Source organism: Pogoniulus pusillus, chromosome Z (genome assembly GCF_015220805.1).
Source record: "Pogoniulus pusillus isolate bPogPus1 chromosome Z, bPogPus1.pri, whole genome shotgun sequence".
NCBI lineage: Eukaryota > Metazoa > Chordata > Aves > Piciformes > Lybiidae > Pogoniulus > Pogoniulus pusillus.
This window is the reverse complement of record NC_087309.1, coordinates 32,758,032-32,781,862: the sequence shown is the minus strand read 5'-3', so window position 1 is coordinate 32,781,862 and position 23,831 is coordinate 32,758,032. Positions and strand designations below refer to the sequence as shown.

Genomic DNA, 23,831 nt, shown 5'->3' with positions numbered 1-23,831 from the left:
TATAAGACTCCATATATAGCTTTGAACTTCAGTAGCAATTCATATCACTATTAAAATGGTGAAACTTTTGGTTTCATGAAAGCTATTGTTCGAATTTCAGAGGCATAATTTTTTAATCACTTCTAAAGACTATAGCTCTCTTTACAAGTCAGCATTACATAATATTTGAGTTAATGTAGTGCAGTTTGAATTAATTGCTACTACATCTGTGGGTTCCAGTTTAAAATCTGAGTTTGAACCTGTTCCTCGGTGAAAATTCCTATGAGACCTCCAAGACGATCTGTTTCTGTGGAACTTACATCGCCAAATGTCATGGAGGGGATTTCTCTATTCCTTCCCTACTAGGGGGAGGTGAGAAATTAATTTGAGGCAGTATTTATTTTTTATTAAATTATTTATTAAAATTAATATTTACAAATCTGTACCACCCCCAACCACTATGAAATCAAGTTCTTTTGTGCAAAGTTATGAAAACAGTTGGGATATATTTACAGGGATTGGATTATTAAATGGAAATATCGAATTATCAACAACTATAGACAGAAAGATTCCCTTAGGCTTAATGCCTCTTAACAACTATACTGTTTGCCCAGCAAGGGCTGAAACTGTGTCTGCTCTTAAGAAAGAGGTAACTTATATTACAAAGGAATTAAAGCTTGCTTAAATGTGTTGCTCTTCAGTATTAATTATCAATCACCCTCCCAGGATCGTGCCACAGAGTGTGCCCAGTATTCGGGTCTTGGTGAAGCTGGAATCTGTTCCAGAATGATAAGTGTTCCCAGTCTCTGGGGTAAACAGGATTTCTCTGATCTTCTCTCCTGGTGTGAAGTGGTCTCTGCCTCGGTGCTGCTGCTTCTGGATGCCGTGTCCAGGGATGATCAGCTGGCAGGATTTCCAGGTGCAGGAGTTTGTCTGTGCAGCTTCTGGCACAGTCATCTCACAGCTATCAGGTTATGTTTGTCGGTTAGCAGACAGTCTGAAGGTCTGCTGGGCCTGGATTCTCCAGGCTTACAGGACAGCTGGCAAGCAGGGTCTGCCAGGCTGCAGGGAGACTTGAGCTCCGTAGATAAATGCAAGGCAGCAAGCCAGTATGCACGGCTGCTCTAGGCTTAGGCAGGGGGCTCTCGGCTCCCCATATATGTATGAAATGCAGGCGTGCATGCGCTCTGCTTCTCAAAGGGTTCACAGACAGCTTAACTGCACCTTGAGATCAATACAAGAGGTCTGAGCCTCAGTAATGTCTGCAAGAGAGTAAGGGCCTGACTCTGTGTCTAGGCCATGCAAGCAGGTCAGTGCTGCTATGTGGATCAGAGAGCTGAGCTTGATCCTCTGAACACTCTGAACACGTGGTGCTCCTTTGCACTCCTCTTTATAGACTCTGAGCCGAGATTCGTGGCTCATTTGGCCATCTAAAGTGACCAATCAGGTTGGCAGTAAGCCCAAACCTTACCTTAATAGGCAGGACCTGTTTGCCCCAGGGGTACACGGACTGGGTGTGTGTGTGTTACGTGACCGGTTTACTGCCATAGGTCCTGGCAGAAAAAACATGTCCAGGCATGTAGAGGCATGGGGAGGCCTCAGTTTTGGGGCTGCTGCCCCTCCACCACACCAAAGCTCTGGAACAGACTATACAGTAAAAATAGTAAAAGCTATTAAATTGTTATTTTTATCTGGGATGTGGAAGTTCATTTTCAAAACTCTTCTTTTCCTTACCTGGATCAGCAACTGAGTCTGGGCTGGGCAAGTCTAATGGCTGAGATACTGATCACATATTTCAAAAGCAAACTTCTTCATCTTGCAGCTCTCAGGATGTGGGTGTTTGGGTTTTTTTATTTCTGACAGTAAAAAGTGATTTATTTATTTATTTATTTATTTATTTTTACACTTTGAGGGAACAAGAAAATATTTTCTCATTTAACTGCAGGCTTGGTCAACGATTTTAGCAAAGTGTTAATCCCTTGAATCAGTCATGCCTTGTGCTTTCCACATGCTCTGCAGTAGGTGCAGAGAACTGATAAGCGTAACAGGGTGTTTTGAAAGCCAAGAAAATGCATCTGTGTCAGATCAAAGGCAGAACAGAGTCCCACAGTTGGATATGTCCTGCCAGTAGCCTAGTCTCATTTTGACCAGAGGTCTATTTACAAAGCCCTATAATAGGGGCTCCAGGGTGTCTTTTTTACTAATAACAGATAATCTTTCTTATGTCCTGGAGAATGAAGATTAATAGACCTTTTAATTGTATTCAAGCCAGTACATTATGAGATTATTGCCTTAGAAGCGTCAAGCTATTTAGTCTAAAAGGAAAAAGAAACTTAATATCCTCTGTAAACCTGGAAAAACACTTCTCTAGATAACAGAGCCAAAACTAATTTCTACATTGTAGTGCACCAATTTAGTGTCTTTCTGATGGTCATTAGCCATGTATCACTGGAAACAAAAGCCTATCTTTTCATTTAAGGAGGAGAACACAAAGAAAGAGAGAGGGGAGAAAAAAGCAGAGAGAAGCTTACTGCTGTTTTCAAAAATTGGCAGTACCATTCTGACGTTTTTAGTTTACAGCTACAGCAGTATGGCTGTATGAAATAGGTTACACATAATAATCCTGGTTGACAAATGGGCAAAGTCACTCTTAAAAAGAATAGCATGAACGATGCTGTCATGGATGTATTTCCTATGAAAACAAGAGTCATATATTTAGAGGCTTTAAACAGAAGGGGGAACTTCCATCTTAAACCCCACTTATCTTCTAGGCAGTTTTAACTTTGGTTACAGTCAGGTTTCTGTATTTCAGCAGTTCAGTAGTTTTATTAATTAATGTTATTTGCCGTATCTTATGTGCAAACATCTTTAGTTTACTTGTTCATCTGCAGTCTAGATATTCATAGATTACTGGGACACATTTTGGTACTGAAAAAAAATTATATACTTATACACTTACATATTTGCAACATTATTAATCACTTGAGAAAAGCCAACCAAGTGAATAATGAAAATCCATATTACCACCATTATTTTTCATTTTTAAAATAAAATTAACTGCTTATGATAGGTGAATCCATTTAAGATCTCAACACTTTTACAAAGGTATTTGTCAGTCCTCCAATAAAAGGCATTATATCATCTTTCCTACTGAAAGCCAAGCAGAAGTTGAAGTAATTCATTATAGGAAGGGTTTTGCTTTCCCAGGCATTTTGTTGGCAGCCTTCAATTCCGGTTTAAAACTACCACTATGTTAGAAACCTAAGATAATTGAAATCCAGGGTAGCTAGATTTCTCCTGACGGTAGTTCAAAAGCTGATGTTGTTTTGAAGTGTTGGTATAAAATGTTAACTTCCTCAATCTTTGTATTTCTGGTTAACAAGTGTCATTCTGAAATTTACAGTTAAATAGATGCTGTTTCCCACGCTCACGTTCCAGGTGTTCTTCTATTTGCTTGACACTAGCTTAGAATCATAGAATCAAGCAGGTTGGAAGAGACCTCCAAGATCATCCAGGCCAACCTAACACCCAACCCTAGCCAGTCAACTAGACCATGGCACTAAGTGCCACATCCAGGCTTCTCTTGAAGACCTCCAGGGATGGCAACTCCACCACCTCCCTGGGCAGCCCATTCCAATGGCAAATCACTCTCTCTGGTAAGAACTTCCTCCTAACATCCAGCCTAGACCTCCACCAGCACAACTTGAGACTGTGTCCCCTTGTTCTGTTGCTGGTTGCCTGGGAGAAGAGACCAACCCCCACCTGGCTACAGCCTTCCTTCAGGTAGTTGTAGATGGCAATGAGGTCACCCCTGAGCCTCCTCTTCTCCAGGCTAAACAACTCCAGCTCCCTCAGCCTCTCCTCAGAGGGTTTGTGTTCCAGGCCCCTCACCAGCTTTGTTGCCCTTCTCTGGACATGTTCCAGCACCTCAACATCTCTCTTGTATTGAGGGGCCCAGAACTGGACACAGGACTCAAGGTGTGGCCTGACCAGTGTTGAGTACAGGAGAAGAATAACCTCCCTTGTCCTACTGGCCACACTGTTCCTGATACAGGCCAGGATGCTATTGGCTCTCTTGGCCACCTGGGCACACTGCTGGCTCATCTTCAGCCTACTATCCACCAGTACCCCCAGGTCCCTTTCCTCCTGGCTGCTCTCCAGCCACTCAGTCCCCAGCCTATAGCACTACTTGGGGTTGTTGTGGCCAAAGTGCAGAACCCTGTCGTTTTACCCACTCCATCACCTCAAATTCCCTGCTATGGTGTAGGAACAGAGGACTCACTGGTTCAGAGGCTAAAGCACTAGCATGAAGGAAATTTTACTGATAAAATTGTTCAGCATCTTCAGATACATTTTAGTAAAATAAGATGAGCTAACACAATTCCTTCTTGCTCTTCCTACAATCTAAAAGTGGAGCATGGCTACCTAACATCTCAGGATGTTCCTTATTCACACATTAATGTAAAGGAAGGACAAGCAGAAATGCAAATGGTCCATGTTTTTTATATTATCTTTTAAACTCTGTTAATTGTTCCTTTCTGTGATTTATTTTCACCTTCAGTCAGAATCAAAACTTTCTGATCCAAAATAATGAGCATGGTAATAACTGCCTTAAATTGTGTATTCCAGAGATCATACTCCCGAAAACTGCTTCTCACCATTCAGTTTTATGCATGCTTGTTAACATTATGTAAAGAATTAATTGTAAATTATTTTTTATCCCCATTTCCATATCTGTTTCTAGCCATAACTAGGTGCTAGGGACAATGAATTGTACTGCACAGCCATGGATTACAGTAGTCTTCAGCTGAAGACTTTTGACAGAGAAGCAGAATATTATGTTGTCAACATGTTGTATCATGAACCACTTACAGTCATATTCATCTTTTTTCTATTTTGTGGAGTTTGGGGGTTTGGATTTTTTTTTTTTTTTATTCGTTTGGTTTGATGTGGGTTTTTTTGCAGGGGGGTGGTGGTGGTTTTGCTTTTAAATGGCAAGTATTATTTTGTCCTTGGCTTTCCCACAAAATCTCCAGCTCGTTAATCTAAAAATGGTATTAGAGATTTTTTTTTCAACTCTTGAAATGTACTGATGTAGCTCAAAAGTTTCTTCTAACTCAACCAAATGTCTAAACCTGCTTAATCACTGGTAATTTAACAGACTATTTTAAAGTCTATTAACATCATCAAAGACTCATAAACTTTCACTATGCCACAGCAGACAGAGTATTTCTGGTTAATAAATAGTTTCTTGACTGTTGGTGAACAACACAATCATTTCTATGAAAATCTTTAGATCACATTTACACTATTAATACAGATGTGAAATAGTCAGTGTCAGGTGAAAAGACTGTAGATGTTATCTACATCTAAATGATAACTGATGTTATCATTTTGAAATATTACACTTACTTCAAATTATGTCCAGACATGGGTATACTGGATACTGTCCTTTCCCATGAGGACATGAATGCTCCCTGATAAGTTCTGGAAGACAACTCACATCCACAGGAGTCACTCTGGCTTGCAGGATCAGTATGAAAACAGTATTATCTTGTGTGCACTGCAGGCAGGATTTACTAGTTTGCTGATACAACTGTGGAACATCAACTGCCTTGAGTTCCCATGGGAAATGGGCAGCAGCTCCCTTTGGCACTTTTGAAAATCCAGGTTCTAGGGCTAAAATTCATTCTTTTTTTATTTTAAATTTGAGATATCAACAAAATTAGATTAGTCGTGGTTTAGTAAAGTATGGCTATAAAACATTTCTCTGTAAGAAATAGATACTCCTCTTAAAATGGCAACAACTGATCAGAAACATCTGATTAATCTGAATTTTTTTCTAAAATGATGAAAATTCTATGGTAATTCAGGTGCTTTTTCTCTTTTTCCTGTGACATCTCTACAACACTGATTAATAAGTACATAAACACATTAATTAAGGATTTACTCTTCAAGAAGTAGCTGCTACTTAAGGAGTTGTTAAAGGAAATAAAGTGACTCGTGAGCTATTTCAAAATAATGACCTGAGATCTATTTTTGACAGTCCATGGAAATTTCAAGTGACAGGCCTCACAATCTCAGTTTTAAAATTGTGCATGGGACAACTGACAGTATGTGACGCTGCTTCTTAGGTGCAGTTGCTGCGGACATAAAGCAGTAGGGTGGTTTGAGTGTTGCCTCCCCCCCCACACTTTAGAAATCACCCAGACTAGACTCAGCTGGCTCTGAAAATATGAATGAAGCTTATTATTTACAGCTGGCACAATATACAAGCAGCTATTTACAGTATATACAGTTATAGACAGAAATATACAAGGTAAAAGGTAATACAGAAACACAACTCCCCTCCCAGAAACCTGAGTCCGCAGGAGGGGCTCTCAACCAGACCTTTATCTTCCCCCTACCCCTCTCAACCTTACCCTGGTCCTAAGGAAGAATGGAGGTTTGGCCAAGAGGTTAAGAAGCGAAGGTGGGTTAGGCCACATGGAAGGTGGTGTTAGGGATGTTGCTCAGCCAGCAGCCCAAGCAAGAGGGAGTGAAAATGGTGAGAGTGTTATCTTATGTTTTCATTTCTTCTTCCCAAACTCCTTAGCGAGACTCTGAGGGAAGTAGACATCACCACTGTTTTCCTTTCACAGCCTATGATCTAATTCTTCTCACCAAAACATTCTACCCTGCTTCAAACTAGCACAAGCAGCTCAGAGGGATTGTGCTCTTTGAGAGGAGGCAAATAAGAGTATACGAGAAAATAAGAGTCTCTTCTAGTTCTCTTTAGGCAAAGACCAGAGACATTAAAAACACAATGGCACAAGATTAAAACAGTGTTGAAGGTCTAAGATTAAATTGAAAAGCAAGCAAGGAATGGAAAAAAAAAATAATAAATCACCAAACATTTTTAAAGAGGAAGAAGAATGGCACTCCAGCCTTAATTTGTCTGAAAATAACCCATCTGTGCCTGAGTCCATGAGCTTAATTTTAAACGTATGCTAACTAATGCAGACCCAATTAAATGTAAATTTTATTTTGCTTAGAAAAAAATGAAAATCCTTTATAGTGGAATATTGAACAAGAAGCTTTGAAATGCTTCTTCCTAACAAATTATTATGTCTTCCTCTAGAGCATTTCCTTTTGTCTCATAACTTTTTTTCTTATTCTAATTTTTTCCAGGTTTTATTAATGAATGTTTACCCTAAGAGTGCATATTTAAGTGACTATACTAAAACCACTCTGTTACATATAATGCTGCCCTGTAAGCTGTATTTCTTTACCAAGTATATATAGCTGCTTGATTGGTTTATTTTTTTTCTCTATTTTTTTCCCTCCAATTTTTTTTAGGTTCAATTAGGCATGATGGATTATATCCTGGGTTTCTTTTTCTTAATACGAGCCTTTGAAAAGAGTCTGAAATGTTAAGCTGCATAGTTTACAAACAAGAAAGGCTGCTGAAATAGAAACATACAGTTGTTACACATCTGCAGCAATCGTATGGTCACCAATTTTCCTTTTATCTCCAGTGTTGTCTGAGCATAGAGAAGAATGCTAAGTGCCTACATCTGATGCAGAAAGATAAGGAAGGATGCAGTTCTGCCTTTATACTGCAGACATTGAAGCCAGACCCTCCTTTTCTTAGCCTTGGGTAAAGATAGCAACTGTCTGAATGTGACAGTTTATCCTGGAAAAATCACCGAAGTCCAGACCTGTTAAATGAAGAGTAAACTGGAACACTGGAGGTTTCACCTCAACGTGAGGACAAACTTCTTTAGAGTGAGGGTGACAGAGCACTGGAACAGGCTGCCCAGGGAGGGCTGTGAATTGTCCTTCTCTTAAAACTATCAAAACCCACCTGGATGCACTCCTGTGCAGACTACCCTAGATGACCATGCTTTTGGCAGGGGGCTTGGACTTGATCTCTGGACGTCACTCCAATCTCTAAGGTTCTGTGGTTCTGTAAATAGTCTGCTCAAGACAGCTAAAGTGTGAAAAACTGTCTTGGTGGGATTCAGATGTCTAACCATGAGTTTCTGACACTAACAACCCAGATATTTGAGACCTCCTTGCAAGATCAGCATATGTGATACACAGATCCATGGCTTGGTGAAGTTGCATCTGATGGCTAGGCTAGCATTCCTTTTTAAAAACATTTTCAGAGTACTACCCTAACCTTGGCAGCTCTTCTCTCTTCTCACCTGTGATAGATCCAGGTTTCTTTGGTTTTGATCTCTGGTGCTTTTAGTCCAAAGGGGCATGTTATTTGTCTTAGAGAGTAGGATTACCTAGAAATTCATGTGTTACCTAGCAACAACCAGTCTGCAAAAGTCAGAAAAGTAAATAAAACCAAACATGGCAGAAAAATTATGTGGCAAAAATTACAAGAAAAGCTGGGTACATATATATATGGCAGCAGAAACAAAATAGCTATATAGAGAGGGATCTTAAATGAACATTTAAATTAATTATTAGAACCCATTATTGAGCTAAATCTTAACTCTCAGCACTCCTGAAATCTTTCACCCCATCTCTCTCTTTTGAACTGTAACTGAGATTGCATGTCCTGAGATGAAGTTTTACTGAGCTATTATTTTCATCATGAAATAGGTTTGGATGCCTCCTGGATTCTGATGGTTCTGTCTTTTCCTCTGACATTAATGAGCAGATAAACAATGTGTTATTTTTAATGATCATCTTCACTTTCCATGCTTTGTTTTGCATGGCAGAGTGCCCTGACAGACCACAAAATTCACTTCTTTCAGATTAAACTGAGCCAAAAGGCATGCTTCAAAAGTTGGTCCAAAGTAGTTGGAAGGAAGACCCCTGTACACACCTTGTCTTCTTTGCTTTACAGATCTGTGCCCATTGCACTGTACTGTTTGTTAGTACCAATGAAGCTGTGATGGTTTCTCAGTCTCCAGTGCTTTGGGCAGTGTGGCTGGATTCAGCCAGGCATCAGAATCACAGAAGAGTTGAGATTGTAAGGGATCTCTGAGGGTTATCTGGCCCAGCCTCCTCTGATGAAGCAAGGTCACCTGGTGCCAGGTGTGATATATGGCCATCTAGATCCATCTTCCCTGGGTTAGTGTCCCAGGTGCTGGAGACTTCTACAAGTTGTATCTTCTTGTGGCTTGTCTTCTTGTATGTCAGAGGGACAGTGTGTGTTTCTGTTCTGGAAGAGACTCCTTGAACTAAGCTTCCACATGTGATCTTATCAAAGTTACTCACTTTGTCTCTTGATTCCTGTTCACATATGGCTATCAGTCATGTGCTGTCCGCCTCAGTAGTCCCAGAAAATTCCTGCAACTTAATTTGTTTTCACCCTGTAAAAGAGGGAAAAGGAATGGGGAGAGGATGCTCACAGTTGGGGTTGATATGTCATGCACATCTACTCCACTTACACAGACCTTTCTGACATAATGGAGACCCAAGCCAGGAGGTTGTGCTAGGCAATGCATCGCTGTGAGGACTGTCTTGAGTCCAGAAGAATATCTGTGCTTGAACACAGTGTATGAGAACCCATTTTTACTGTTTTCAGATCTGAACTAATTTATGGGCAGATTTCTCAAATGTCTGGAAGTATCTAATCCATATGTTTCTGCTCTTGAGAGAAATGAGTAGTGCCAGAAAGTCTTCATCTGTAAGTTGCATTTCTCAAGGACTTGAGGTGAAAAGGTGTCTAAATGAATACTGGCCATAACTGCACAGTCACTTGTACATGAAGATTGAAGTTTGTGAGCCCTGGACTGCTCATAGCAGGGACAGAGCACACATGTGACTTGTTTTCTCCGGATGAGAAAGACCACTTTACAGTACAAGTACTAGTCACTCCACATTTAACTGCACGTTGACACAGAGTTCATGCTGTGCATCTGTGCAGTGGCTCGTTAAAAATGTTTCTTACTCAGGTGGATTTATCTTTTTGCTTTTCTTAAATTAATTCTCCTCCAAATCATACTGAATTGTCTTTAACATCTGAAGCAAGGTGGGAAAAGGGAGTAGCTGCAGCCCAAGAGAGTTCTTTCAGACATGAGATGTTAAACTGCTTTTTGATCAGCTGCTTGCAGAAATGTACATTAAACTGTAAACCATGGTTCTTCTTGTAACCAGCTAATGGTCCTATCAGTCGCAGACTAATTGCCTCAACCTCGTTCTAAATTCTAGTGCACTGAAAAAGCCAAAGTCACATTCTGATCCTGTTAATCACACTCAGCTTTGAAGAGTACATAGTGGTTCTGCATTAATTCAACTTCTCTCCCTGGTAATTTGTTTGATTGCCTGTAACTTGCAATCTGCCCTGAAAGAATAAATGTGTTCTGTGCCCTCACTAGAAGATAGGACTTCTGTTTAAGCTATTTTAATGCAGGGTTTGTGTTGGTTGTGTTTTGGTTTTTTGTTTTTTTTTTTTTTCCTAGAATTTGGAGTAAATTCTTCTCACTTTTCTGCTGTGAAATATTTTCAATAGGAAGAATGAAAAGCTACCTTTTGTAGATGATCAAAACAGTGAACAGTGAAAACTGTATTTCTCTAATGCTAGGTTAATGATAGTATTCGCTGTCTGGAAGCTTCTCACCAGCTTATGAATAAATAAGTAAATAAGATACTAAAGCATGAGGAGGAGATGCTAGTACTCTATCTTTTTATTCTTTTTCTCAGTCTTCAGCAATGTGCATTGCCTGTAACATCAAGGCCTTAAACACAGTCTGTTCATTGCCCCTCTCTTTTCTGTATTTTATTTTTCTTTAATACATTACATACAGACACAAAGACATATATATTCTACAAAGTGCTATGAAAGTCTTTCAGAAAAAGACTGAACATATGCCAAATTACCTTTCATCTTCCCATATAATTTTTCTGAATAGAGAGCACAAGGCCGCTGGATATGTCCTGTAAGAACAAAACAATTGTTACTGGGACATTTTTATGGACATTGGATCTATGTAGTAATAAAGATTTATTGCAATTTTAACTTTGAAATCCCTTGAATCTTAATGAGAATTTCTTTCTCCCTGCTCTGAATTTCAATGAGAAATGCTCTGAGTGTCATGGCCATGTTAAATATTTGTGAAATCCTTTTAGATTACTTTCAACATTTGAAAAATAAACAACTGATTTTATGGAGACATTTTTTCAAGTTAAGAGGAGAGACATTAACTTTTAGTGTAAGAAGCAGTCCCTGCTAAAAAAAAAAGAAGTTACACTTGTGAAATGTTAATGTCAAAATTATTTATAAAGAGTGTCTGAAGCTGGTTCTAAAATGTTTAGTTCAAATGCTGCCTGAAAGTGTGGACCAATTAGTGATTCCTTACCAGATCAGCTTGTTTGAAAAACAGGCTATTCCTTTAGACTCCAAAATATTTGGAAGCAAGGTCTGGAGACCTGGTGTTTATTAATTCATGGAAGGCCTATACTAATTAGCAGTGTTCATTTCCCAGAGGCTCACTTAGGCTATGGAAGTAAGCTTTCCTACACTCCTTACAGAAGATAGAAGCTCCCTCAAGCAGTCCATGGAAGCATCAAAAGCAGACTCCTGTTCCAAGGGACCATCAATTGAGTCTCAATCTCTCTCTCAATAGACCAAAGACCAAAGAGGAGCTTTTATAAGCAAAATTGCTGCTATCAGATGACAGTAAATTAGCTCATTCTGGTAGAAGCAAAATTCTTGAACCATCTGCAGACAACGACATATTGCACTTCCTGATGTAGTATCACAGTATTGAAGCTTTCAAGTTACTTCTTTTCTTAAAAGGATTCACTACTCGTCATTTATTACCTGAGTTTGAAAGTTCTAGCAGTCTTTCTTGTGTGATTGCTCCAGAGTAATTTTTCCTCATTTTTTCTTCTAAATCCACTCATATTTCTTTATGTGTGTGTTATCTTGGATCACTCATCTTTCAAAGGCATCACCTTGGGCTGACTTATTAATGCTTGTTTATTTTTCTTTCTCTTCTCATAATTAATATCTTATGCTTTATAATATGTCTGTCCTTCTTTCTTGTCCCACATCCAGTCACATTCTTGTTTTCTGAAGGGATCTCAGCTTCCCAAGATCACAAGACTGGATCATCAGCATTTGGTCAGCCAGAGATTCTGTATTTATTCAGCTTCTTGTTCTTAATTTAAATACCTACCACTCATCTTCTCATGAGTTCAGCAGTCCTCTTGTTTTACTGTAGTATTTTTGCTATTAGTCTCTTGCCTGACTTAATGGACAATATTAAAAAAAAGCCAACTGCTTCACTACCATTTACTGTTTGAAATAAATCCACCTTTTTTTCTTATTTTACTGTCTTCCCACATTGCTGGAGGACACAGAGTGAAGCCTCATTTTTTTGCCATCACATTTCAAGAAAATGTCAGTTTTAACAGGGAATTCGTTTACTCCTCCATTCTTCCTCCAAAAGTACATTATTTGGTCAATTTACTTCTGTTATTTTTCTTCTGCTTCTTCAACATTTTAATTCAAGGCTTATGGACTGAATCTGTTATTTCCAGTTTTGAGTTCTAGTTCAAAAGAGTGATCACAGATGCACTGACTCACATGAAAGCCGCTTGAAAGCTCAGATTATACTAGGCCTCAAGATTCCTGCCTTGTATTTTTAAATCTTTTGCTAAGATTATAAAATAAAGAACTCAAAAAAAAAAAAAAAAAACCCAAAAAAACCTCAACGAGTGAAAAAGTCAGAGCTTTAGAGGTAGCAAAATGAAGTAACAGCTTAAAAAGAGAAGAAACCTTCAGCAAAAAAAGTTTTAAAAGATTTAGTAAAGCACAGATTTTTTACTGGAAAGAAAATGGAAAGGCACTTGGGGAACCAATTTCTGGCACATTGTGTCCTGATTATTAAGAGCACATGGAAAGGAAACGCTTTTTTAGAGCAGGGAATGGAAATTCTTGTCTCTGGTGTCAGCATGACTGCAAGGCAGCGCAAAGCCACCTCTTAGACTAGATCCTTTCTCATTGTGCAATATGGGGCTTCTTAACAACTCTGAGTTTCCTATCTGCACCCAGGAACAGTCTGCAAACATGGTGTGACATGCTGCACCATTTTGCTTTGGTGTAGTGTAAAGTCAGACTGTGAACAGAAACTGTTCTAATCACATTCTCATGTGTCTTGTTTTATTTCTGTTTTGTTTTGCTTAGGTTGATCTGCTTGTTCCTACAAAGATCACTGGTATCATCACCCAAGGAGCTAAAGATTTTGGTCATGTCCAGTTTGTGGGGTCTTACAAGCTTGCATACAGCAATGATGGAGAGCACTGGTTCATATATCAAGATGAAAAGCAAAAGAAGGATAAGGTAAAGCAAAGAGAAAATTAATATTTCGGTTGCATTTACAATGGACTACATCTGTAGTAACTCTAGTGCTGGAAGCCTGTAGATTATTGCATGCTGCCTGCTTTATAGGGTTCCATATGCATAGAATCCCACAGATAAAAGTCAAGGTTAATAAAAAAGAGTCATATAACACAATGACATTCACAGTGCAGTAGTATCACACCTAGAAGTGCAGTGCACCTGGTTTAATGCTATTAAATATGGGACATAAAACTTTACAGTTCTCCATTTAGGGGAATTATTTCTTCCTTTAACATTAGAGAAGAAGGCATATAAATAGCAGTTTATTTGTACATTTAAAAACAGTCTCTTAGTGTGTATTTTCATAAGTTTGCACTATTTTCTGACATTTTCTGTATAGCCCTTGTGCATAGTGTACCACATTGCCCAAACATTTTGGATTGGGTTTTTTTTTTCTTCTTTTTTTTTCTTTTTCTGGAAATAAATCACTAAGGTCTCAAATGCCTAGTGGAAAGATTCATTTTTATTACACTATTAAATTAATGCAAAAACATTAAAAAGTATTGCAACTTCTTTAATGAAAGGTATCGAGAAATTTAGGTTTGCTTACTGATTTACTCGAAGCATTCAACTTTTGCTGTTTAAGATATTATTCATTATCCTGTTTCTTTAAAATCTATAGCACTTTTATATTGCACATGTCTGGATTTCATAATGGCATCTGCTAAGAAGGAGATTACAGCATATGCATTGCTTAAGGTAATGCTGACAAAAGCTGACAAAATGTCAATTGTTAAGTATAGCAATGGGATTATGACTGAAACCAAAGATACACTAATAAGAATACCACACATCTGATCTATCTGACAATGCATGCCCCAAATCTGGTGTTTCTAACATCTCTATTCAGGGCAATAAATGTTCCCCGTTTTGATGGTTTGGGTGTTCCCTCCACACACACCCCTTGGAAATCAGTCAGACTAGATTCAGCTGGCTCTGGAAATTGAATGAGGCTTATTATTTACATTTTAGCACAATATACAAGCAGCTATTTACAGTATATGCAGTTATATACAGAAATACGCAAGGTAAAAGGTAGTGCAGAACCACAACTCCCCTCCCAGAAACCTGAGTCCCCAGGAGGGGCTTCCAACTGCCCTTTCACCTTCCCCTTACCCTTTGTTGTGGAGGGGATTTCTCTTATAACTTCCCTGTTAGGAGAAGGTGAGAAATTAATTTGAGGCAGTATTAATTTTTTTATAAAATTATTTATTAAAATTAATATTTACAAATCTGTACCACCCCCAACCACTATGAAATCAAGTTCTTTTGTGCAAAGTTATGAAAACAGTTGGGATATATTTACAGGGATTGGATTATTAAATGGAAATATCAAAATATCAACAACTATAGACAGAGAGAAAGATTCCCTTAGGCTTAATGCCTCTTAACAACTATATTGCTGCCCAGCAAGGGCTGAAACTGTGTCTGCTCTTAAGAAAGAGGTAACTTATTTTACAAAGGAATTAGAGCTTGCTTAAATGTGTTGCTCTTAAGTATTAATCATTAATCACCCTCCTGGGATCGTGCCACAGCGTATGCCCAGTATTCGGGTCTTGGTGAAGCTGGAATCTGTCCCAGAATGATAAGTGTTCCCAGTCTCTGGGGTAAACAGGATTTCTCTGATCTTCTCTCCTGGTGTGAAGTGGTCTCTGCCTCGGTGCTGCTGCTTCTGGATGCCGTGTCCAGGGATGATCAGCTGGCAGGATTTCCAGGTGCAGGAGAAGGATTTGTCCGTGCAGCTTCTGACATGGTCATCTGTACAGCTAGCAGGCTGTGTTTGTAGGTTAGAAGACAGTCTGGAAGGTCTCCTGGGTCTGGATTTTTCCAGGCTTACAGGGCAGCTGGCAAGCAGGGTCTGCCGGGCTGCAGGGAGACTTGAGCTCCATAGAGGCAAGTGGGCTCTTGAACTGGGGGATGGGGTCGGGGAGCAGTGTGTTCCCCTGGAAATTCATGAAGAATTAGTTCAGGACCGGCTGAGCCACCTGGACACCCACAAGTCCATGGGACCAGATGGGATCCATCCCAGGGTGCTGAGAGAGCTGGCAGCTGAGCTGGCCAAGCCACTCTCCATCATTTTCCAGCAGTCCTGGCTCACCGGAGAGGTCCCAGGAGACTGGAAAATGGCAACGTGGTCCCCATCCACAAGAAGGGTCAGATGGAGGAACCCAGGAACTACAGACCTATCAGCCTGACCTCAGTGCCAGGGAAACTGATGGAGTAGGTTATCTTGGGGGTGATAAGAGCACACCAGAGGGATGGGAAAGGGCTCAGGTCCAGCCAGCATGGGTTTAGGAAGGGCAGATCCTGCCTTTCTAACCTGATCTCCTTCTATGATCAGGTGACCCGCTTGGTGGATGTGGGGAGGCCTGTGGATGTGGTCTATCTGGACTTCAGCAAGGTCTTTGACACTCTCCCCCACAGCAAACTGCTGGCTAAGCTGTCAGCCCGTGGCTTGGATGGCAACACTCTGTGCTGGGTTAGGAACTGGCTGGAGGGCCGAGCCCAGAGAGTGGTGGTGAATGGTGCCACATCCAGCTGGTGGCCAGTCACTAGTGGTGTCCCTCAGGGATCAGTGCTGGGCCCCATCCTCTTTAACATCTTCATAGATGATCTGGATGAGGCCATGGAGTCAGTCATCAGAAAGTTTGCAGATGACACTAAGCTGGGGGCAGATGTGACTGGGTTGGAGGGCAGAAGGGCTCTGCAGCGGGACCTTGACCGCCTGGACAGATGGGCAGAGTCCAATGGGATGGGGTTCAATAGCTCCAAGTGCAGGGCGCTGCACTTTGGCTACAACAACCCCATGCAGAGATACAGGCTGGGGTCGGAGTGGCTGGAGAGCAGCCAAACAGAAAGGGATCTGGGGGTGCTGTTTGATACCCGCCTGAACATGAGCCAGTAGTGTGCCCAGGTGGCCAAGAGAGCCAGTGGCATCCTGGCCTGCATCAGGAATGGTGTGGTCAGCAGGAGCAGGGAGGTCATTCTGCCCCTGTACTCTGCACTGGTTAGACCACACCTTGAGTACTGTGTTCAGTTCTGGGCTCCCCAGTTTAGGAGGGACATTGAGATGCTTGAGCGTGTCCAGAGAAGGGCGACGAGGCTGGTGAGAGGCCTCGAGCACAGGCCCTACAAGGAGAGGCTGAGGGAGCTGGGATTGTTTAGCCTGGAGAAGAGGAGGCTCAGGGGTGACTTTATTGCTGTCTACAACTACCTGAAGGGTGGTTGTGGCCAGGGGGAGGTTGCTCTCTTCTCTCAGGTTGGCAGTAAGCCCAAACCTTACCTTAATAGGCAGTAGCTGTTTGCCTGGACCCTCCCAGTAGGGGATTACCTGGGCAGACCCCAGGGGTACACGGACTGGGGGGGTGTGTGTTACATAACCTGTTGACTGCCATGGGTCCTGGCAGAAAAACATGTCCAGGCATGTAGAGGCATAGGGAGGCCTCAGTTTTGGGGCTTAACCCCTTCACCACACCCTTCTCAACCTTATCTCTGTCCCAAGGAAGAATGGAGGTTTGACCAGGGTGTTAGGAAGCAAAGTGGATTAGTCAGAGAAATGGAGGGTGAGGTTAGAAAGAGGATGCAGCTCAGAGCTCCCTAGCAGGAGAAGTGAGTTATCTATGTTTTGATTCTTGTTCTTAGAATCATAGAATCATAGAATCATAGAATCAACCAGGTTGGAAGAGACCTCCAAGATCATCTAGTCCAACCTATCAGCCAGCCCTAACCAATCAACTCTCAGCAGGCCTATGAGGGAAGTAGACATCACCATTGTTTTCCTTTCCCAGCCTGTAATCTAGTCCGTCTTACCAAAACATTCTAGCTAGCTTCAAACTAGCACAGCCGTGTACATATTTTTCTTTGAATAAACAAAAATTCTTCATTAAAAAATGAATACCCTTCATGTAGGCCAACTGGGTCTTTGTTTTAATCAATGCATAGAATAGAATAGAATAGAATAGAATAGAATAGAATAGAACAGAATAGAATAGAATAGAATAGAATAGAATAGAATAGAATAGAATAGAATAGAATAGAATAGAATAGAATAGAATAGAATAGAATCATAAAATCAACCAGGTTGGAAGAGACCTCCAAGATCATCCAGTTCAACCTAGCACCCAGCCCTATCCAGTCAATTAGACCATGGCACTAAGTGCCTCATCCAGGCTTCTCTTGAACACCCCTAGGGATGGCAACTCCACCACCTCCCTGGGCAGCCCATTCCAATGGCAAATCACTCTCTCTGGGAAGAACTTCCTCATAACATCCTGCCTATACTTCCCCCAGCACCACTTGAGACTGTGTCCCCTTGTTCTACTGCTGGTTGCCTGGGAGAAGAGGCCAACCTCCAGCTGGTTACAACATGTAGTTGCAGACAGCAATGAGGTCACCCCTAAGCCTCCTCTTGGTGCATGTTGCATGAGTTTAGGTAGATCTGTTGATGAGGGATTAGACCCATATCTCTTAAATCTCAGAGCTTCTAAATGATTGATCGAATGTGCATGAATTTATTAGTGGAGTTTGCCCTAAATTACTGGATTGAAACCGTGGATGTATGCCTGCATAGACACATTAACTTTGTAAAATTATTATTCAAAATTGGAGTTCTACTCTTAAATGCCAAAATAGTTATATCCTGCAATGAGATTTTCCCCTATCAAATTCCAAAGGATCTTAAATAGAGAAAACAAAATCAGTTATTTTGGCCATCTAGATGAGAAGGTCTTGACACCAATGATTATGGATATATGATTGGTTGTCAGATGAAAAGTGGAAACAGACGACTCATCTTTTGTAAGTGTATCATAAATTAATATAAATAACAGATAGTCACTTCTGTAATTTGCACACATTCTCTTTTAAGTCTCTGGTGTTTAAAAAGCAGAAGATCCACCGTGAAAGAAATGTCTTCTCCATGTCAAGCTTCAATTAATAAATTCCCTCATTCCATTTTACTGAAAAATGAAGCATGCATTACAGTTTCCATTGGGAGCCACAATAGCAGTCACAAGCAAATCTGAAAGAAAATGCACTCACTTTACAGAATTGTTCTAGGCCACACTTGTTTACAATGTTTGCCAAGGCAGTTAAATTCTTTTTGCTTACATCATCAGCTGGATTGTTAATTGCTATATGCACATTCTGTTAGGAACAATGGAAAACTCTCCATCATTGTCTTATTAAAACATCTCACACGTGCCATATAAATTAACATCACATCCCTAAGAATAAAATAGGTGCACCTTATTATGGCTCTTTAACAAATCAAGAACAATTAAAACAGAATGTGATCAAATATACTTATCTGGAAATTAGAAGTTTCAACTTCTGAATTTAATTTTGCATGAAGTAAGCAAACAAGATCACTTATATGAGTCTAGACACTCAACCAAAATATCTTTACTTTTCAAAAGTTTTCCATATGACAAAAGCCTAGAAGAGTCAAAAGCCTGATGGCAGAGTCTGGCATTCTAGAAATACTAGCTGTCAGTCGGCGAACTTGGCAAAACTTTATAGGAGATAGGACTGCAAAAGGATTTCAAGACAGCAGTTAGACAAATATCCCTTGACTTATGAGGAATCTATCCTGGGCTGCATCAGGAACAGTGTGGCCAGTGGGACAAGGGAGGTTATTCTTCCTCTGTACTCAACACTGGTCAGACCACACCTTGAACTCTGTGTCCAGTTCTGGGCTCCTCAGTTCAAGAGGGATGTTGAGACACTGGAACATATCCAGAGAAGGACAATGAAGCTGGTGAAAGGCCTGGAACACAAGTCCTCTGAGGAGACGCTGAGGAAGCTGAGGTTGTTTAGCCTGGAGAAGAGGAGGCTCAAGGGTGACCTCATTGCTGTCTATAACTACCTGAAGAGAGGCTGTAGCCAGGTGTGGGTTGGTCTCTTCTCCCAGGCAACCAGCAACAGAACAAGGGGACACAGTCTCAGGCTGTTTCGGGGGAGATACAGGCTGGATGTTAGGAGGAAGTTCTTGCTAGAGAGAGTGATTGGCATTGGAATGGGCTACCCAGGGAGGTGGTGGAGTTGCCATCCTTGGAGGTGTTCAAGAAAACACTGAACAAGGCACTTAGTGCCATGGTTAATTTATTGGACAGGGCTAGGTAATTGGTTGGACTAGATGATCTTGGAGATCTCCTCCAACCTGGATGATTCTATGATTCCATTTCCTGTGGTGTTTTCTCAGCAGAACACAGGATTCAACAGCTTTGAAGTCATTTCCTCCCACCCTAGAAGTAGGTGCAAACAGTTCAAAGATTAGTTCATTTACCTCATGCTGTGCTCAAATCTGCACCATTCTTCATCAGATTATTATTTAATACATTCATAGAAGCAATCAGTAATGAAATGTAAGCAGTCTGCTGCAGGGTGTCACTTGTCACTCTCCCTGCAATACAATCACTCTGGCTTGATAGGACACAACCCCCACGATTTTATCTTCATCTTTTCAGGTAGCTTTTTTTGGTTGAAGTATGTTAATCTATTATTCTTTCAATCTTTCCTCAAAGATGATTTCTCAGTCTGAGATCATCTGTTGCTCCCTGGTTGGACCAGCTCATTCTGAAGTGTGTTTTCCCAGACTACTTGTGTTGCAGTCTTTATCACAGAATTACTGTCTGCTCCATCAGCCTCCATATCAGACCCGTGACATTAGTTATGACTTCCTAATCGTTGTTAAATTGCATCATTGATCTTCTGGGCATTTCTCTAATTTGCAAAGACCTCTTTGAATTTTGATCCAACCTTTCAAAAGGGGAAGAACTTGACCACATCTGCACTTTTAATAAGCAAATCTATTTCCATCTTCAATTTAATTAGTGAGGATACTTAAACTGAATTCAGACAGAGACGCAGAGCATCACTCAGTAAAACCTCCAGTCTAACTCCAAATCTTTCATCATCACTCCAGCTAGGTATGTCTCAATGCAAATGGGATTTTCACACTGCAGATGTATAGCACCAGAAATACTGGCCACACAAAAATGCAACAGTGGAGTTGGTGAACAGTCTGGAGAGTAAGTTTTATGAGGATCAGCTGGGGAAACTGTGATTGCTTCATAGAAGAAAAGGAGACTCAGAGGACACCTTCTTGCTCTCTGCCTCTCAAAGGCAGTGAATTGGGGGCTGATCTCCCTAATAACAAGTGATAGAACAAGAGGAAACAGCCTCAAGCTGTGCCAGAGGAGGTTTAGATTGAAAATGATGAAGAAATTCTTTACTGAAAGAGTGGTCAGGCTTTGGAACAGGCTGCCCAAGGAGGTGATGGAGTCACAGTCCTGGGAGGCATTCAAAAAACATGTAGAGAGTGCCCTTTGGGACATGGTTTAATGGCCCTGGTGGTGTTAGCTCAATGGCTGGACCCTAATCTTGAAGGTCTTTTCCACCAAAGATGATTCTATGATTAAAAATAAAAAGTTAAAGAAAAAAAAAAAGAACTGAAGATAAAACATTCTGTGCCTCATCCGTGGGGAGCAGAGGAGAAACAATGTCATTGATCCTGAATAATAGCAACATCTTTGATCAGGATCCACACAATTTCCTTAGCTCAAGATGCAAAATTTTGCCCAAATTCCAAGAACACTGTAAAAGCAACCATGTTTTCACAGCAAAGCAAAACTCCTCTTAGATGTTTCTGCTGTCCTTTGGAGACACAGAAGGGAGGTAAAAGATAGATACTGACAGCTATCAACTGCAGCATCATTCATTCCACCTATTAACTGAACATCTTGATTTCTTCTATAAAGGATGGAGTATATAGATTTCTTATATCCTCTGCAGACAACTGACTCATCTTATACTCACCCTGTGATGCTGGCAAAATCATTGAAACCTACTTTTTAAAGCCCTAATGAAAAGATGTCATTTTACATTCTCAAAAAGCAAGGATAAAAAGACTGTTTCAGACACAGGAATTATGAAGATGTTGGTAGGCTGGTAACAGCAATTTGTGGATTAATATTGCAGCTTTACCACACATTTAAGTAACTTAATCCTGTCTGGTGTTGAACATCTCAGTTCAGCAGTTTACAGGATGAGTCCTAATGTACAAGGAGAACTCAGTGAATTCTTGAACCTATACACCTCTGTGTCCTATACACCTCTGTGTCCTCATCCTTTGTAAAGTTATTTCACAAAGGAAAAAAATAATAGCATCTTGCAGGCAGAAGTGCACTATGTGCAGCCTGTATAATTGATCAATCTGCAACAAATTAGTTGTTTTAAACAGATGGAAGTATGGCGTTCAACACTATTTCAAATGGAAGAGCTGCTCCAAGAACAGCTCCTGCCGCTCCTATTTGGCTTCTGCTGTTTTAACAGCCAGTCATTTGAGGTCATGTCTGTGCTAAACTTCTATGAATGCAGATGAAAAGTCACTGGGGGGAAAAAAAAAATCTTGTGTCTAAAAAAATGAAGCCTTTCTCATTCATTTTAAGTAGTTTGAATGAGTTGCCTGGAAAATATGAAAGCTTTTCCTGGTGTCTCCAAGAAGCAAAATAAATTATATTGCAAGCTGGCAAGAAGGTTATAGAAAAATATTCTAGAAAAAGGACCAGAGCTAATAGCTATCTTGTTTCTCTCAACTAGAGGTCAGTAGCTCACTATGCCTCCAAAGCTAAGGACATTCAAACCAAATTTGACTTCTTTTTTTTTTTTAAATCAGATTCCATATGTGATTTGTAAATTGCACAGTCTGCTGTAGATAACTCAAGGCCAGCTGCTGTGTCAAATGGCATTTTAGAGTCTGTGATTTAAAATAAGGCAAGAACATTTGAAAGTAGCCTGAAGGAGTTTACAGCACCGTCAGTCACTATTTGCCATCAGCAGTGCAATTAACTGCAGGTGGACAATGTCCCGTACACAAAAGGCCATTGGATTTTTCACTTGAAATGATGCATATTATACTTTGCATGTCTAGTTGCTTGCCATAGTAACAGAAGACAGGAACCTGTTGTAAATACAAAGTTAGATTATGTCAGGGTAAAAAAATCTTTGCGCTGCATTTGCTAATGTTTTTTTCTGCATGGTGTTATAATTATTATACTCACTGGCTTACATTGTTAAATACAGTTCCTACATGTCACCTACATACTTGGCACAGTTAAAGAACATTTTTTTAAACCTTATGTAAATTATTATTAGTATTTAGTATTATTATTTAAAATAATATTTCTTATCTAGCACTAATTTTAACTTTTTTTTTTTTCCTACACTAGTCTATGTCTTGCATGACTTCCATTACTTTCACCTGAGTTAACACAATTTGTATCAGGTTAAAATTTAACTCTATGCATCCTAGTTTGTGCATCCAGTACACACATTTCTCTCTTGTACCACACCAAGAGGTAAAGGAAGACAAAGTATTCAAATTAACAGTCTCCACTTTGAGTTTTCATAAGCATCTCTGGAAGGAGGTCAGTCTTCAGAATTTTTCTTTTATTCCTTGGCTTCAAATCTTCTATCACAAAACACTTATAAACTATATAGAGTGGAATAAATTCCCATTTTAGTAGCATCAGTAGACAGATGAAGTGGAAAAAAAAAACCAAACAACTAGAACATTATAGTATGTTTCACAAGTTCAAAAGTTTTATCTGCCTGCTATCTGTTCTGAATTTGAAGAAATAACAAAGGTTGTGCAATACACAATTGTATTCACTATCAAGGAGAGGAAAAAACAGTCTTTCTCCTGTCGCTGCATCCTCTCACATAGCTGTCCATCACGTGCCAATCCACTGCTGCCTTTTCAGACATTCCTGGAAAACGTACTTGGTGAAGATGAAAGGAAGTTGGCTAATACCAGGAGAAAGAAACTTACACCCAGAGGTTTTATGCATAACCACTGAAGAGAAATCCTCTTAATCAGTCCAAAAATACATACGCCCCGAGATACATGCTTGTATTTCCTGTGTATGAAAAAAGACTCCTCCACAGTGTTTTCTATTTGAAGCTTTTTCCAACGGATGCAGAATCACAGTGTGATGGTTTGGGCTCTTACCCGCCCCACACACACTTTTGGAATTGCCCCAGCTAACTCAGAAGGCCTCCAGGAATATAAATGAAGCTATTTATTTGCAAGCAGCACAATATACAAGCAGCTATTTACAATATATAAAGTTATATATAGAAATATACAAGGAAAAAGTAACACAGAAGCACAACTCCCCTCCCAGAAACCTGAGTCCCCAGGAGGGGCTCTCAAACCACCCCAACACCTCCCCCTTTCCTCTCAACCTTACCCCAAATCCTGAGAAAGGAATAAAGGTGCAGCCAAGAGGTTAAAAAGGAAGGTTAGTGGCAGTGAGGTTAAGGAGATGTGGCTCGATCTGAAGACAGAGTGAGAACAAAATGGAGAATGTTATCTAATGTTTACTTTCTTGTTCCCAGACTTCTCAGCGGGACTATGAGAGAAGTTGACATCACAATTGTTTTCCTTTTCACAGCCCATTATCTAGTTCTTTTCATCAAAACATTGTAGCTTGCTTCA

At 40.3% G+C, this 23,831-nt stretch overlaps 1 protein-coding gene across 1 annotated transcript in view; it reads left to right on the top strand.

Annotated features, from left to right (window-relative positions):
• EDIL3 (EGF like repeats and discoidin domains 3) overlaps positions 1-23,831 on the top strand; it is a 374,122-nt gene that overhangs the window by 338,300 nt on the left and 11,991 nt on the right. The window contains exon 9 of the mRNA XM_064140587.1: positions 13,115-13,270. Within this exon, the coding sequence (XP_063996657.1) occupies positions 13,115-13,270 (156 nt within the window). The remainder of the gene's footprint in view (positions 1-13,114; positions 13,271-23,831) is intronic.